General features: G+C 34.2%; 1 protein-coding gene across 1 annotated transcript in view; it reads right to left on the reverse strand.

Moving 5' to 3' along the window:
- Positions 1 to 17,823, reverse strand: part of LOC121411363 (plexin-A4-like) — a 53,479-nt gene that overhangs the window by 13,063 nt on the left and 22,593 nt on the right. The window contains exons 5-8 of the mRNA XM_041604039.1: positions 17,507 to 17,619; positions 11,512 to 11,629; positions 9,486 to 9,642; positions 447 to 543 (exon numbers count right to left, since the gene is read on the reverse strand). Of these exons, the coding sequence (XP_041459973.1) occupies positions 447 to 543; positions 9,486 to 9,642; positions 11,512 to 11,629; positions 17,507 to 17,619 (485 nt within the window). The remainder of the gene's footprint in view (positions 1 to 446; positions 544 to 9,485; positions 9,643 to 11,511; positions 11,630 to 17,506; positions 17,620 to 17,823) is intronic.

Here is a 17,823-nt window from a genome sequence, read left to right on the forward strand (position 1 = left end):
ATGAAGTGGATCCACCAAGTGGCTCTTTAAATCTTTTAAAAACAGGTATCAGATGGCATCACTGGAATATGAACCAAATATAAACTGTTTGAAGGAAATTTGTCAAATATTTTATAATGAACAAAAATATGCCACAAATATGAAAACTTATGGTCAAGAAAAAGAAAAGAAATGGTCCAAAAAGCATCAAATTATCATGGACAGCCATATCCAGAAAACAATGAATGCTCAATAATGTGAAACAACAAACAACCAAGAAAATTTTGACAGAAAAAAAAGAGAAATGGTCAGTAATTCAAAGAATATTTATAAAAACATTCATTTTTGCTTTTGCTTTCATATGTGAATTATTGTCTTTGCACCTTTAGCATGTTAAGACAGAAAGCATCAACTTAAGTTGGATTATTCATAAAATTACTTATAAAATATGCATTGTGTATACATACCTTTTTATTGCTGAGCAACTAAAGAAGTCATAATCTGCTGTGACAATGATAACATCTTGAGAATTAGAATAAACACCAAGCACCATGGTAACAGAATCTAAAGGAAAAAAGAGATTAAAATACTTTATCCATGAACTATCTTTTATAATAAGATCATATCATTCTATTTAAAGATTGTGCACTTTAGATTTTGCAGTTTTTTGTTTTTTTAATTTGTCAGTGATTACTTTGAATTTGAGAAGGGAATACAAAAGATTTTTTGAAATATGTATATTTCATTTCACCATCTGTCAATGCAAAATCAAGATAACCTTTTTTCTTCTTAAATAACAATGAACAGAAACTAGCAAAATCCATATACTTTACCGACCCTTTAATCTTAACTGACCCTTTTATCTTGAATGAGCCTCCATGAAAAGAAATATTCTTGAGTGTTAAATAAACATTTCAATTTCATAAAGTATTTCAATTTCAACTTTAAAACATCCACTTTAAAATGAGTCATCTTTCCAGGAAATGATTAGTTTATTGGGGAAATATACATGTATAGTTCACTGGGTTTCTTTAGGGAAATCAACTTCTAACATCAACTTAATTAAATAAATACAGGGCAATCCACAAGCAATAACACAGAACATTTTGCCAAAATATCATGTAAACAAGGAAGTTGTGGCGATTGAAAGCACAGTATACATTAGTTCTACAAAACACCAATATAAATGCACACAAACTCAGGGCAATGGGGAAATAAATTGAGCCAATTGATGGTGATTCATTTAATCTTTTACATGAAATTTTTAAATATTTTGAGTTCTTGTTCTAATTATCTGAAATATGGTTTGCTTCCTCAAGATATGTAGAATCATTATTATGTGATTTAATTGTAGGTTTCTCTATCATCCATAAAATATGAAAAATTTGAAATTTTGTATAATATGGCCATGCTACCAGTGTCACTGGGTTTTTACATGTATAGCTGATAGAAACGTGGTAAGACACCAATTCTATAGAAAATTAGGGGTGTTTCAATGATTATCGGTAGTATGGATCATTGCAAATTATCAATTAAGTATTTTTGTTTGCATGAAAATAACAAACAAAATAAAACAGAAAAAAATTGATGATGTAATGTGAATTCAATGATGAATAAAAGGGAGAAGCTAGCTGGGAATCACAGATGTTAATAGTCAGTTGATAATAGCAGGATGAATAATATCAGACCATCAGTTCCCAAACTTTTCAAGAGAAATGAAAAGAAAATGAGATGAACATGTAGTTAACAGGATTTGAGGAAAACACAATATGGGGGCAAATATAAAAATATTTAGCATGTATTAATGAATTGACATTTATATCTGCATATATGAACTGCATTACAGATTTATTAATAAAATAGCTTTTTATTATTTCAAGCAAAGAACACGGGTCATGTGGTCTAGTGGTTAGAGAATTTGATTCATAATCGCAAGGTTGTGAGTTCAAATCTCCACTCTGCCTTTGATGAAAAGGCCCAAGAGTAATATCTGTCGTCTACAAGGTCAGTCACTATGACTGATTAACCTAGATGTAAAATGTTTCCTAGGTAATTCCAGCTTGGCATTTACCAAAACCAAAACTGTCCTGTCGAGTTCCCATGGGAGTCACCATATACAGAAACAGAAACAGAAGAACCAAGATCTTGCTTTTTAGGATATTGGAAAATTGGGCCTTAACAATAAAATACAAAAAAAAGATAACAAGTGTGTTAAATCATTGGCTCTCTCATCTGCATACCCACCACATTATGCAAATCACTGTTCAATGAAGCCTATATATTTATCATTTATGATATTTGTTTTGATAGATTCTGATGGTGTACTTGTTTGATGTTCTCCATTCAATGAGCTTGATGCTATAAAGGTAGACTTGAACTTTAAACATGACAAGAAGTGACATTTTCCTGTTGGGACTCAAGGAAATGATATTTTCAGAGATTAAATTTTTTTAAACATTTTTGTTCCACGTGCATTGTACATGGACTTTGATAACTTCATAAGTGTCCAATGTCTTTCTGCTACAAGTTCTGAACTTCAGACAAATAATATCTATACAGTGTATAACACTACACACATAATGAACCAGTAAGTATGTGTTACATCATGTGGTAGGTCCATGGTTACAGAGACAATGGAGAAAAAACACTGGTATCTATAATGTTGCAAAAGGTAACGTTTGCTGCATACCTGAGATCCATTGCAACAAACATAAAAACCTAAATCTAAATCTGTACATTATTTGTTTTATTTTCTTACATGAATTCATTACCAGCTGGCAAAATGTGTCATCTTTATATACTTCCAACAGAGTAAAAAACCTAAATGCTAAAAATTGGTAGCTGAGAGTACCAAATGCTCAAACTTGTTATATAATAATAATAATGGTAATTCAAAGATACTGTAATATAGGCCTATCATAGATTAAATGACGATTGTGCTAAACGATTAGACCAAACTGGTTTTAATAGTCACCATGGTGTGATATCTATGTACAAGTTCAACTGGTATCATAAGAATAGAGTAAGAGTAGAGCTATACAGTGCGTATCAAAAAAAAGTTTACACTTTGAAAAAGCCCTGGGAATTAAAAAATATACTACATGCGGGTAATTTTTTCACATATAATCTTGGGTTTGGGTCTCATCTATCCAATGAAAGTAAAAGTTTTGACAGAATGTTACACTTGAGTGAGCACTGTCCATTTCTGTAAAGCTCGCAGAAATCTGTTTGCGCAGAAATGCTCGTTTTCATGCTGTGTCAAGGGGAAAGGACGAAATCAAACTTACACTACGAAAGATTCATCATACATTTCCCTTGCACTTTTAGTCAATTGGAATAAAACGGATAAATTCAAGCATTTTGTAACAATTTTGCCACCCAAATTGAAATTTCAACACTTAATAAGCACAACCTTTACCTTATTTTTGCCAGCTGGATCTGAGGACATAACTGAATCTGAACAAAAGTTTATATCAGACATCTCCAGCATTTTTTCACTAAGTTTTTATCATTGAAAGTTTGTTTACATTTCATTCTTCATTTAATACTTGTTTCTCCGCACTTTTCCCATGCTTAGCAATGATTAACAAAATGAAAATCAAGCTTAAGCCATTCCATGCAAAACACAGCTCAGTGTAAAGCAAATATCGTCACGATGGCCTCTGTGTGTAGGGGAGTGGGGTGGGGTGAAATACACCCTTCGAAGTGTTTTGGGCAAGGAAACAAGTCAAACAATGTAGAAGATATCTTCAAATCAATTTTACCAGCTAAATTCCATGTGTTCTTCATGATTAAGGTATACTTTTATTCGCATAACTATTTCAAATTTCTGCGCAAATCATTTTTCACTAACTTTTCAAAAGTAAGTGGTGCTCACTCAAGCGGAAATATTTTTCGACAGTTATATCGTCATTTGCTTTAATGGACCTGTACCAATCATAAAATGTGGAACAATCTTCAGGATATTACAAATGTATAGTTTTACAGGATTTTTTCAAAGTGTAAACTTTTTTTTGATATGCGCTGTAGAGTAAAAAAGAGATATGAACATTAATTGAAAATATAAGTATGCCTGTCAACCTAATCTAGAAAGATTACTATTTGTGAAAAGCATGTAAAGAGAGCCCATTTGCTCCAGTCTTGCAATTAATCAAACTGTATATATGATCTCGTTTTTTTTGTGTTTCCTGTTAAAAGAACAGGATATACATGTATTAAACTGAAATATAACATAATAACGTCTTCACATAATTTATCCTATTAACATAGATTGTATTTTGACCCTAATTACACCCACAATAGTACAATGTCTACTCATATTCATTCTGTACTTTGACCCCAATTGTGAGACAGTACCATAGTCTAGCTTTTGAAATACATTTGACAATTTGTCAACCAATATGTACATGTATCAAACAATACACACCAAACAACAAAATACACCAAACAACAAAATACACCAAAATTACTATTACTAGTCAATTCATTGGCTTTTGAGAATATCACATTCTTTCATGTATTTCACCTCCATGTACACGCATGGATAAGGAAGAAAAGTCGAAAACCTGTACAACTTTTTGAAAGAGGAACTGATGATTTATAAATCAGATGAAGAGGGAGAAGCCCTGAACTATGTCACAGATATAACAATAGTACAAATATACCAGTGAATCTTAATCAAATAATGAGTACCTTTCAGGCTGAATGGCAATTATACAATGAGCATAGAGGATTCCTCATGAAGGGAGGATTCAGGGAAAATCAAAGCCAAAGTTCCTAAAATATTATGACTGATTCCAAATTGGGAGGATGGCATCAGTACACTCCTAGAGTGGAAATAGTCTATGTTTTTTTGTTGAATATTTCTGTTGATTGAAAGGATAATGAAGGATTCAGAGTTCTCATAGGACTTTTATTTGAATATGAAAACGCATGTACTACTGTATATTGGACTGATTTGTCACAGGGCCCCCTCCCCCTGAAATGTGGGCGCCGTGATGTCCCCCCCTCCCACCTCCCCCATTCCAAGATGGCTTCCAACGCCCCTGGTCCACACGCTGGACATGATGATGCAGTCAGGGTTTTGATCATTTTTTTTTATTTGGCAACAGCTGAAAATTCTTATTACAAATCGGGCGGTGTCGGGAAAATTTTCCACCACTTACTTTTGTTTAGGATGCAAAAAAAAAAAAAAAAATCTAAATTTATCAAAGAACATGTTTCTGTTGAAATGACATCAGTAAAATACAGACAAGTGAAACTTTCTTGCAAAAAAAGCCCCCTTCCCTTCAATTATTTTTTTTTCAATAACATATTACAGAGTTATCATTATCAATATTATCATTACCATAAAATAACTCAGTACTAAACAGCCACCATTACTCTTCAACACTCATACAAATTAGAATACCATAAAACAGAGTACAAACTAAATGCTTTCATGTAAGATTATAAAAACACCTTTTGATACCAAGTGTTCAATAAAAGAGATATCACAACACTTTTAGAAATGTGTAAAAGTGAAACTACATTTTATCAAGAGAAAAGTGGAACCTCTCTGATGAATACAATCTATCTATGTGAAGTACATGTACATTCATATTTTGTTATTGTTTCCATGTAATATAATATCTTGAACATATTTAATGCACTATAACTTGAAACATCATGAGTGTTTATGATTTCAGATATTCATGTCTTTATTTCAAAACTACATGTAGGAATCAATTATCCCCTATCAACTAAACAGAAATGTTAACAGTAAATTAGACATATACTTTAGTGCTTATCATTAACGCTAATAGACCTGTTATTTCCTTGTAGTCTTGAACACCTTTCAATAAAATGCTTTCAAATATTCACCCTCAAATAGTCCATATCAAAATAATTCGGACCCAGTGATGAAAATTGCATTCATTATTTCTGAAATAGTCCACACTACCATCATTTGCAAAAGTTTAGCACCACCTGAATATTTGTGTGTATAGCACATGCATATAATTGAAATATACTGCAATTGTTTCATTGAAACTGGCCTGTGTTGATTTTGGCCCGTATTCTGAAGTCGGGTTTTAACTTAAACTCCGGTTTAAGTGTGGATAGCCAATTGTTATATAAATCACTAACAGTAGAGATATAATATTTCACCTCATTTGGCTCTCAAATAATTCATAATTGTGTAGGAAGTATAAATACATGATTGTCTGTATCATCGATGAATCAGGAAAGAGCACAGTAAACATAAGAAACATACAACTTAAGAAACAAGTGGAATGACTCTGGCGGTCTCACCTGCATCACACAATTCAATATAGCAGCAGTGCTGACTTTGAAAACTACTATAACTCGCACAAGATCAGTGATACTTGGTTACTCTTATTTCCATGTCTTATGAAATATACCAATACACTTAAAGAGATATGATGGTAATTCAACAAATACCCCCAATCTGGCCAAAGTTCATTAACCTTACATGACACTTGACCTTGATCATGTGACCTGAAACTCGCACAGGATATTCAGTGATACTTGATTACTCTTATGTCCAAGTTTCATGAGTCAGATGATCAGATCAATAAACTTTCAATGTTATGATGGTAATTCAACAGATACCCCCATTCGGCCAAAGTTCATTGACCTTTGACCTTGGTCATGTGACCTAAAATGCGCACAGGATGTTCAGTGATACTTGATTACTCTTATGTCCAAGTTTTATGAACTAGACCAATATACTTTCAAAGTTACGATGGTAATTCAACAGATACCCCCAATTTGGCTAAAGTTCATTGACCCTAAATGACCTTTGACCTTAGTCATGTGATGTGAAACTCAGGCAGGATGTCTAGTGATACTTGATTAACCTTATGTCCAAGTTTCATGAACTAGGTCCATATATTTTCTAAGTTATGATGACATTTCAAAAACTTAACCTTAGGTTAAGATTTTGATGTTGATTCCCCCAACATGGTCTAAGTTCATTGACCCAAAATGACCTTTGACCTTGGTCATGTGACATGAAACTCAGGCAGGATGTTCAGTAATACTTGATTAACCTTATGGCCAAGTTTCATGAACTAGGTCCATATACTTTCTAAGTTATGATGTCATTTCAAAAACTTAACCTTAGGTTAAGATTTGATGTTGATGCCGCCGCCGTCGCCGTCTGAAAAGCGGCGCCTATAGTCTCACTCTGCTATGCAGGTGAGACAAAAATTTGACACTTTTGGCTTCTCATAATTTTTGCACAGAGTTAGACCATGGTCTTAGTTAAAACGGACTTCAGAATACGGGCCTCTGTGATTAATTTGAATGGTTAAAGGTAAATTAGTTTTAAAAATATTTTCACTTTATATGTTTGTCATTTTGCCTCCGACGAAGATTCTGCTAGGATCGAAAGCTTAGGCCCCTTTTGTCTCTCTAAAAAATATTTTAAAGTAAAAATACTTTTGAAAACAAAAGGTTTGACAATTTCTATAAACTAAATCCCCTTTAACCAATCTTATCAAACAGAGAATCAACTCCAACAAATTATATTAGGTCAATTTTTAATGAATTTTTTAAACAGTTTATTTCAATTATTATACACAACACTCTGGTGGTCTCAAACTTTTGCAAATGATATATATAATATCAAGTGTTATGAGGAGCACGTCTGGATTATTATCTTGGTAAGCTGTTCGCTCACACACAGTGTGCAGTGTCACAGAACACAGAAAACAAGTAATCTTTAACCTGATAATGTGCACTATTCGAGAATCTAGTTCATTTAATGATAAGATGATATCAAGTACGTGTATAGTTCAGACAGGGACCATCGATTGCAGCACTCAAATAGTCAGGACTATTCTGGTCCTTGAGATTTATTACTCAATTTTTTGAAAAAAGTTTCCTATCGTCCGCACCTTCGTTGTAATGGAATGGTACGTGATTGTATTGAAATAAATAAAGTATACAAAGTAAATATTTTTATATTAACAAAACATAATGAATAATGGAATAAATTGATATTGATACAACAAAACCTTGTTTTATGTGAAATAACTGTGGATAATTCAATATGTTGCACGTAAAGGACAAGTCCACCTCAGAGAAATGTTGATTTGAATCAATAGAGAAAAATTAGACAAGCACAATGCTGAAAAAATTCATCAAAATCGGATGTAAAATAAGAAAGTTATGAGATTTCAAAGTTTCGCTTATTTTTAACAAAACAGTTATATGAACGAGCCAGTTACATCCAAATGACAGATTCGATGATGCCACTCACTCACTATTTCTTTTGTTTTTTTATTGTTTGAATTTTTTTACGAATTTGATGATTAGAACCTCCTTGCCTGAAGCACAAAATGTTAAAATAATGGAATTCCACGTGTTTAGGGAGGAATGAAACTTAATTTCACATGACAATGACGAGAAAATTAAAATATCTTATATAATAAATTACAAAAGAAATAGTGAGTGATGTCATCAGTTCCCTCATTTGAATACTGATCGAGATATGCACATAACTGTTTTGTGAAATGAAGTGAAACTTTAAAATGTCATAACTTTCTTATTTTACATCCGATTTTGATGAAATTTTCAGTATTATGCTTGTTGAATTTTTCTCCTTTTATTCAAATCAAGTGTTTGTTGGAGTGGACTTGTCCTTTAAGAAGATGTATATGTATATATATATATATATATATCAATTATATCATATTTTGTATATGCTGAATAGTTTGTAGTGAGTTCCTGCTTGATGAATTTCATGCTTACAGAGCACGAAAATGCAAATACTATACATAAAAATTCACGGCAAAATAATGGATTGTAAATTCCCCGTTTTGAAGCAATGTCATTCAAATATATGGAAGCAAAATATTATATGGTGTATACAGTAAAATGAAAGCACATTATAAAGTTACAGTCTACGAAGAGAGCCAGAGGAGGAGTAAAATAAGAGAGAGAGAAGCTTGAGAATGAAGAGGAATGATTGAACTCATTCAAAGACATTCCAATTTTGAATATTTAGATGGTTTTATAGTGACCACACATTGTGATTGGGCTCTATAAGCCATAATCATACACACAATATGCCTGAGACAATCGCATCAATACTTTTTCTTGAAATGCTAAAAAAGTTTAAAGAAAAAGAATTGCCAAATTTATGAATTTTTCAGAAAGAATGAGAACATAAAAAATAACCGTTTTCCATCAATATCACTTAAATTAACATGAATGAACTTTATTAGGAAGAATGGTTCATTGGTGAAACAAAAATTCCAATGCTGCTAATTTGAAGAATAAAAGCTATTGAAATCAAATAAGAATATATATGCATGGGAACATATGATCATGAGCCATGCTTTTTAATAGGTTCCTCATAGTTCACATTATTCTATTACTTTGTATAACAGTGAATGTTATTATTGTCATTATGTACTTATTTTCTCAAGATGAATGTCTTTTATTGTGGAATGAGAAAAAAAATAATTCAAGAATAAAGAATTGAAAGATGTACTTACTTTCACCATTTTGTATTTCAGGCCTATCACCTACTGCGGGGGTCGAGCAGTTAATACTCATGCCATTAACATCTGTGTCAGTTTCAATTCCATCAAACCGACAAGTGTATTCAGAATCAGAGACTGGAATCGGCAGTTGAGAGACATCGAAGCTGACCTAGAAAATATAATACACAGTCCAGAAAGTGAATGAGTATCACGACTGCTAACCACAAAGTAAAGGGTTCAAATCCCATCAATACACTATCAAAATCCTATGACCAGACATCTGATATTTATACCTCAGTCACATTTGCTCTACAGCAGCTGTACGGCGAGTCGAAAACAGCCATTGTATGCAATTTTATTCAAACCACCTAAATGCAGCTGGCACAAAAAAATGTTAAAATGGCTGATTTAGACTCCCCATCCGGCGGCCAAAAAGCAAATGTGACCGAGGTATTACCACACATGGTCAAGGTGATGAAAATAGAAAGGTCCTCATTGTGATGGTGCATGACCCAGGTGTCCATATTAACAAACTTACAGACTAGGTACAACCAGGAGCCTGTTTCATAAAGAGCTACTACTGTTGTAACTTTGCCATTATGGCAACTACCATGACAACCTTGATTCTGATTGGCTGCTGAGCCCTGTTACCATGGTAGTTGCCATAATGGCAAAGTTACAACAGTTGCAAGTCCTATATGAAACGGGCCCCAGGTTCTTTGTTTGCACCATGAGAAGTGAAAAACTTACTTGATACAAACTATGTTATTTTATTATATTACATAGGTTATGTAGATTCGAATCAGTGATAGGTCAATACGCCATCACGTGACCATAGCTGCGAGGATCGCATTTGTTATATTCTAGGTTTTGACGTCACTTTAGGGAATATACTGCGTTGTATTTTCAATTGCGGCGTTATATTCACTAAGGTGACGTCACTCGCTGCATACAAGTTGCGTACCAAGGTAGTTTATATGATGTACGCGCTAATGTTAACGCGTCGATTGCATGAAGAACGCGCTTAATGTATTTTCCAAAAAAAAATCTATTATGACGTAGATGGATCAGAGCTGTAGCAAGAATTTCGGGTTTGAGCCAGATGATGAATGCAATTTCTGATGGCGAATCCACATAGACTATATAATATAACAGATATTGCCTGGTCTATCGTTTTAATAAATAACATTTCAACTCCCCTCCGAAGCTATATTTTTCCCTCGGGATAATATTTTCCCTCAGCGCTGCGCGCTTCGGGCAAAATATAATCCCTTGGGAAAAATATAACTCCGTCGGGGAGAGGAAATGTTATATTCAAACTCTAGGTAGGCAATATCTGTATAAAATCATGGGCCTAACAGTGCATAGGCTATTTTGCTCAAATCAGTATTTATAAAAGCATAATACTGCACAGTTCTGGATGATTTGTTAAAGACTCGATGTATGCTTGCATCTTCACATTAAAGAAGTCATGGTATCTACACAAATCCAAAATATCTCAATTATCTAACCTGAAACCTGAAATGATACTACTAATTGTGTTTCTTCTTCTTTCAATAAGCTTGATAGCCCTATTGCTGATTGTAATCTCATATCGTAGAGTTTGTTTCATATCTCTCTCAAGTAAATATGATGTTTGTGCAGCTTTATCTTGAAATATCATCCCACACACACAATCAACAATAAAACATGGATGAGGATTCATGTTATAAGATTAAAGCTCTTCAATCATTGTCCAATTACCCAAACTTTCATCAACAGAAACTGAAAACACATTTTCACTTTCTCATTGATAATTTGAGCATGTTCAGGAGAATTTCTGGTACTTTTTTTATTTTATTCCTAATTCAATGTACATTGTATTTAGTTGAAATGCCATAAACACTGACATGTACAGCTCAGCGCTACATAAACTTTTTTTATAATTATCATCAGCGTCATCATCATTTTAAAAAACAATATAGCATGTTTACTCAGAGTAATATTCATTTGTGCCTTGGCTCAAGTTAGTTGTTGTAAAGGGGTGGGGGTCACTTACCATCTGAGGATTGTCACCTATTTCCTGGTATTCTGAACTTAAATTGTTGATGGCGATGCAGTCCTCATTATACTGAAGTCGATTTGTAGCGTCACCACATTCACTGGCTCTACTGCACCTGCATTGCAAACATAAAATACACAATCATGGGTGACATCTAGTACAGTAATGGTGTTGGAGTTAGTGTTAAGACCATTAATTATTGCCTCTCGTTATCATTACATTCTCATTACATTTTTAAAAACTAGTTTACTGGAAACCGATTCAGAAAACCAGTTTGGAAGACCTCTTTGCTAACGTTCCCACTTGATCACACAAAATTGATTTTCAAAATATCTTCACGTAAAGCGATCTTGTTGCTATGGAAATACTCTCAGTGGGGTGAGACGTTTCGCACAAAATTCAAAACCGCAGAGTAGGCATTCTAGACCTGTCGTGTGGAGTAGCGCGCTCAAAATGTGCGAAGATCGCTTCCTGAAGAATGGTTGTGTCCTCACTTATACCATGGTCACATTTGCTCTACGGCGGCCGTACGGCGAGTCGGAAACAGCCGTTTCAACATTATTTGTATCAACTACATAAGGTGGTTTGAATTGAAATTAATAAAACGGCTGTTGTCGACTCGCCGTACGGCCGCCGTAGATCAAATGTGACCAAGGTATTATGCTAAAGCCAGTTTAACACGGCAAAGTGATCTTGAAAACTACATTCCGAGGTGGTTTTCTGAACTGGTTTGGAAGATCGCTTCCAAGATCGCTTCGGCCATTCTCACTACACGTTAAACTAGTTTCCAAGAAACTAGTTTTAGGAAGGTACTGAGAACGGTGTCCAACCTTCAAATCCAAATATCCTAGCTTACAAGAATGACCATCAATCAAATGTAGCTGAATTAACATTCATCATCCCCATTTCAAGTTTGCATTTTGGCTGGTGCAAGTATTTCCACACCAACATCAGTTTTCAACACTCTACTTTTGCTCATACAATGCATCTATATATTTAATCAAATCTCATCTCCACAATTTGATTTCATTATTCTGAGAATCTATTGTATATTTTTCAAAAACCTTTATGACAGCTCACCAATTCTCCTAGAAAGTACATTAGACAATGCTTCAATAACACTATTTTGGTCCATAAGCATGACTTTAAAGAGGCTTGATGGATTCTTTTTGTTTAGTGTTTCGGAAATTCATAGCATTGCTAACAAATCTCAAAAAAAAAGGTGAATTGGGCTTATGAAAATAACAATAGTATGTCCATTGGGGGGCGTTGAGTTCTAGCGATTATGACCCTCGTCTGTCAATCTGAGGGATGCGGGTTCGATTCCTAGCCATGGTGTGTTTTCTTTAGCAAGAAATTTATCCACATTAAGCTGCACAGCACTCAACCCAGGTGAAGTGAATGGGTACCGGAATAAATTCCTTGAATGCTTGAAGCCAAACTAAATCTGTGGTAATAATAATAGAAGGGCCTGCTGGGAGAACAGTTTTCAGAGCTCAAGTGGTTTCCCTGGGTAAATAGACCGTCATCATTATCATTTATGTGCATGTACTCAAATGCACTTGATATCATATTATTACCCCAGCTGTAGCTGAGCCGCCATATTGGTGCTATTAAAAGCATCAAGGAACAAATCTATCTCTTCTACCCTTTCCTATTTTATGTGTGTTTCCACGTAACACTTTTTTAGGTGATCTGTCAATCGACAGATCAACTATTAATTTCGTACGAATTTTCTTTTTTCTTTATTTCTTTATTTATTTTTATTTTTCCGCCCTTTTCTTGTTAGCACAAAATCTCCAAATCTACATCATCAATTATCTTCAAAATATCATCAGATATGGGGACTTATCATGTGATGTGTATAAAGCAAGTTCAAGGTCAAAAGGTCATCATGACGTCATCTAGACGCCATTTTGTAAAATCACATTATCAATCATATCTTCATTATCAATTATCAAGAATTAACCATATTTACATCACATTAACTTCAGGTCAAGGGTCAACTGTCCATGTCATCAAAGGTCATGTAAAGGTCACGACGTGCGCGTACGCGCGCGTCAAAATTTTAAAATGCTCAAAATCGCTTTTTGACCAAAGTAGAGTATGTTTCAGGTGATTTTAAGCATTTCAAAAATTTGCGCGCGCGCACAGTTACGCGCGCGTTCCCGCGCGTAGCGGCACTATAAAACATAAGATCGCCATTTTTTTCATATCAATGCACCGATAATATAATTCTGAACAATTTGATACCTTGATCAACCTTCTACGACAAGTAATAAAGGAATTAGCCTCCATCAAAGTTTACAGCACGAGCGCGCGCACTAACCATAGACAATATATGTGCAAAAACATGCCTATACAAAATTCATTATAGCTCTTAAGATAGTCCATTGACCCCATTTTTTTTTTCATATTCGAATAGAGTATGGATGGGAGATGTGATTTCATGTCACATTTGACCCGAAATTTTATCGTGACGTCATCAAAATGGCGTCGGAACTCAAAATTCCCATTTTGCTACTTATGACGTCATCATAATTATGCAAATTTGACTCTAACTCTGTTAATATTGGTCAATTTTTGCTCAGTTTTTTTCTACGTTGTAGCTGAGGACATACTCTTTCTATTGAGATGGGTATATTTACATTTTAAGAATCGAATCATCCTGAAAAATGGCAAGTTATAGAGGCATGTCATTTTCGCTCATTTTGTGTGCAATCTCTATGGGAAATGACTTTTTCTCAAAACTGGATTTTACATTCCTCTATTTCGCGAGCCATATCTCCATTTCTATTTGTTGGTTTTCTCTGAGCTTGGAGTATGTTGTAGCTGAGATTGTAAGCTATCGCGAAGTTGTCTTTATTTGCCGATCAGATGCCAGCGTTATGCCTTAATTTCACTTGCAAAATTGGATTAGAGATCCTCTTAATTTGCTTATGTGTAAAGAGTCCTTGGCAATATGTCAGTATTTGATCTTACACAGCACACTCACCTTTGACCTGTGACTCACTATATATAAAGTCTCTTATTTGGTACTAGCTCTCTCTCTACCTCTCTTTCTCCCTCTCTGCCCTATCTCTTTGTTTTTTTTACATCATCACAAGACGGTTGCAACTGCAACTTTCCTTTCTGACACACTTATCAAAGTTTTCTACTCTAAGAGGCACATGTTTTGAGAACGTCTTCAAATTACTACATGTACTTCTGTGGGCTGGTATCATCTCACCTGAAGCAAACTTCATACATTGTGTTTTCTACGTCATCTCATTTTCAAGTCCGTACTACCCCTTTTCTCTGTCATTTCACCTAGAGAAAAATCCAAGATACGGTTTGTGCTAGCCAAATTAGGTTTGTAATAATATCTGTGCGATTTTGCGTATATTGTGTCAAATATTGGGATCATACAATAATTGAAACACTTCTGATATATTGGATGATTGTCTGTCGGTAAGTTGAGATTGGCTTATTACCATTTCATCATAATTATAACCAACCCCCGCTTCACCTCATTTCCCGAATTGCAAGAGCTATCAACATATTTTGGTTTTCATCATGATTATCATATTGATCTGAATTAACATGGTGATCATATTCATGATCAAGAGAATCAGAGACAGATCACCTAATTCGTCCTCATGACGAATTAAAATTCTAGTTTTATTTTTGTCCTCCATTTCTGCTGTATATCCAACTCAGGTCCTTTTTCTTTCAATAAAAATAGATTTTCAGTCTATTTCTACTTTAATAGTGTATGGCTTATTCACAACAGGCAATTCACTTCAACTTTAAATCCCTTCAACATATATATGAATGAAAAGCTTTTCATATTTTTTATATCTATTTCTATTATATTCGTTATTATTAGTGGGGAGGGATGAAATGAGCTTGGCCTATATATCTCGAATCATCACAAATCAAGCCCAAATTGGATGACAAACCACAAGTGTTTTGCTCCATCATGCTAAAAATCATGACCAGGAGACCTCCAGAACATAATTTGAACTGTACAATTTTTTTTCTCATTCCATTTCACAATAATCAGGCTAAATACTTTCATTCGAATTAAGATTCCATTGAAGCATGACAAGCCAGGATATTCAAAATATAATGTCATTATGATATAATTAAAATGAAGCACTTAGCACTCAAGCGAAACCCTGTGAGAAGGATTAATTACACACTGCAAACTCCTTGGAATGACACCACATCAATCTTTCTTGATCATGTACTTGTTAATTTGGTTTTTAAACAAGTGAAGCACGTCTGGCAGTCTCGCTTGCATTACATGATTCAATATAGCAGCAGTGCTGATTGACTTTGAAAAAGACTATAGAATAATTTGACCTTGATCATGTGACCTAAGATTTGTGCAAGATGATCAGTGATACTTGATTATCCCTATGTCCACATTTCATAAATTATCCTTAAACTTTCAAAGTTATGATGGCAATTTATATGGCCAAAGTTCATCGACCTTAAATGACCTTTGATCTTGGTCATGGGACCTGAAACTCACGCAGGATGTTCACTGATAGTTGATTACTCCTATGTCCAAGTTTCATGAACTAGATCTATTTACTTTCAAAGTTCTGACATTTCATAAAAATTATAGATTTCATATTGATTCCCCCAACATTATCTACGTTCATCGACTATAAATGACATTTAACCTTGGTCATGTGACCTGAAACTCAAGCAGGGTCTTCAATAATACTTGATTACCCTTATGTTTAATGAACTAAAGTTTCATGAACTAGGTCCATATACTTTCTAGGTTATGATGACATTTCAAAAACTTAATCGTTTGGTTAAGATTTCAATGTTGACGACGCTGCCATCACTGCTGACGTCGGAAAAGCAGTGCCTATACTCGCTCTGCGATGCGTCGAGACAAAAAATGATACTTTATGAATAAGCCAGTTCGTAGTTCCTTTCTGCGCATGATCAGAGGAAGGTCATTTGTACTAAAGTGACATGGTGGTTTAAAATCTAATCAGATAAGCACCAAGTTTGATGTCTTGATTATTCATATATTCTTTTGAATAGTGGTTTTCATTTACATCCACAAAAAACAACAATGCATCCACGAACGACTGGTATTTCACAGTTTGCCAAGTACATTGTGCAACATGCTATGATATCCTTTCAAAATAGGAATGCACCAAATACCTTCATAAAGTGTTCATTGGTGTGCTATTCTAGTCACCTGGTCTATTAAATTTATTCATCCTGCTATGTAAGGCAAGCTTACGTAATATCTTGCTTTGAAATCTGCCTATCATAATGAAAGAAATGAAAGGTCATTTGACCAAAATTGTCCATGAAGTAACTACGAACTGGTCTATTCTTTTTCCGGGATGTTTTAAGTGATAAAACAGGAGGCTGTTGCTCTGACAATTCATGATGCTCATTATCTACAACAGTGATGAGAACCAGAGACTGCACTCCTTGTAGGCCTACATTAGCAAAGAGCACTGCACACATTCAGTACTTAACAATGAGTCGGAAAAATATTACATTTACAAAATAATTGATTACTTTTCTATATGTGAACACAATCAATCATAATAGAATCAATTTCTGCATTATTAAATTCCAATTTTGTGCAGTGAAAATTCATGCTCTGATGAGCAGACTTCGTTGTATCATTTTAAAAAGCTTGGGTGATTTTAGTTAACACAAAATAATGACTTTTTGAAAGCTGCATTTGCAGTGGAGCTCAGTGAATATTTTCTGCAGTGTCTATTTTCATACTTTCACAAAAATTATTCTCATTCATTTCAGTGTAAATACTTGCCACATAAAACTGGTATAAAATGGTGCTGGAAAGAATTTTTTTTTCTTCAAACATTACTTTTTATATAACATCGGGTGCCTTTTTAAAGTAATAGCAAAGTTATACATATACAGTATGACAGGTTTCAGCATAACTTTTTCTCATTAACAAAGTGGTTTTATTTTCACAAGGACGATACTTAAGGATGCTTACTTTGTCTCAAAGATGCACCATCCACAGAAAGGGTCTCCTTCATCATTGGATGGGCCAAGGCATTCACCACAGGTCTCATACTGGCTGCAGTTGACAACAGCTAGTTTCATAACCTTTAACCAGAAAAGATATGAAAAATCAGCCATCTCAATAGAAAAAAAAATATTGTTTTGTATCATCTACATATTGACAACATCAGCTTGATGGTAATACACATTTTCATAAGAGCTGTTGAAGGTATGAATATCTAATCATGACAGATTCATTCATGCAAAATTTGTAATGTTACATTGTATGGTAGTGGATTGTATTACACT

The sequence above is a fragment of the Lytechinus variegatus genome, chromosome 3, assembly GCF_018143015.1.
Source record: "Lytechinus variegatus isolate NC3 chromosome 3, Lvar_3.0, whole genome shotgun sequence".
Classification (NCBI taxonomy): domain Eukaryota; kingdom Metazoa; phylum Echinodermata; class Echinoidea; order Temnopleuroida; family Toxopneustidae; genus Lytechinus; species Lytechinus variegatus.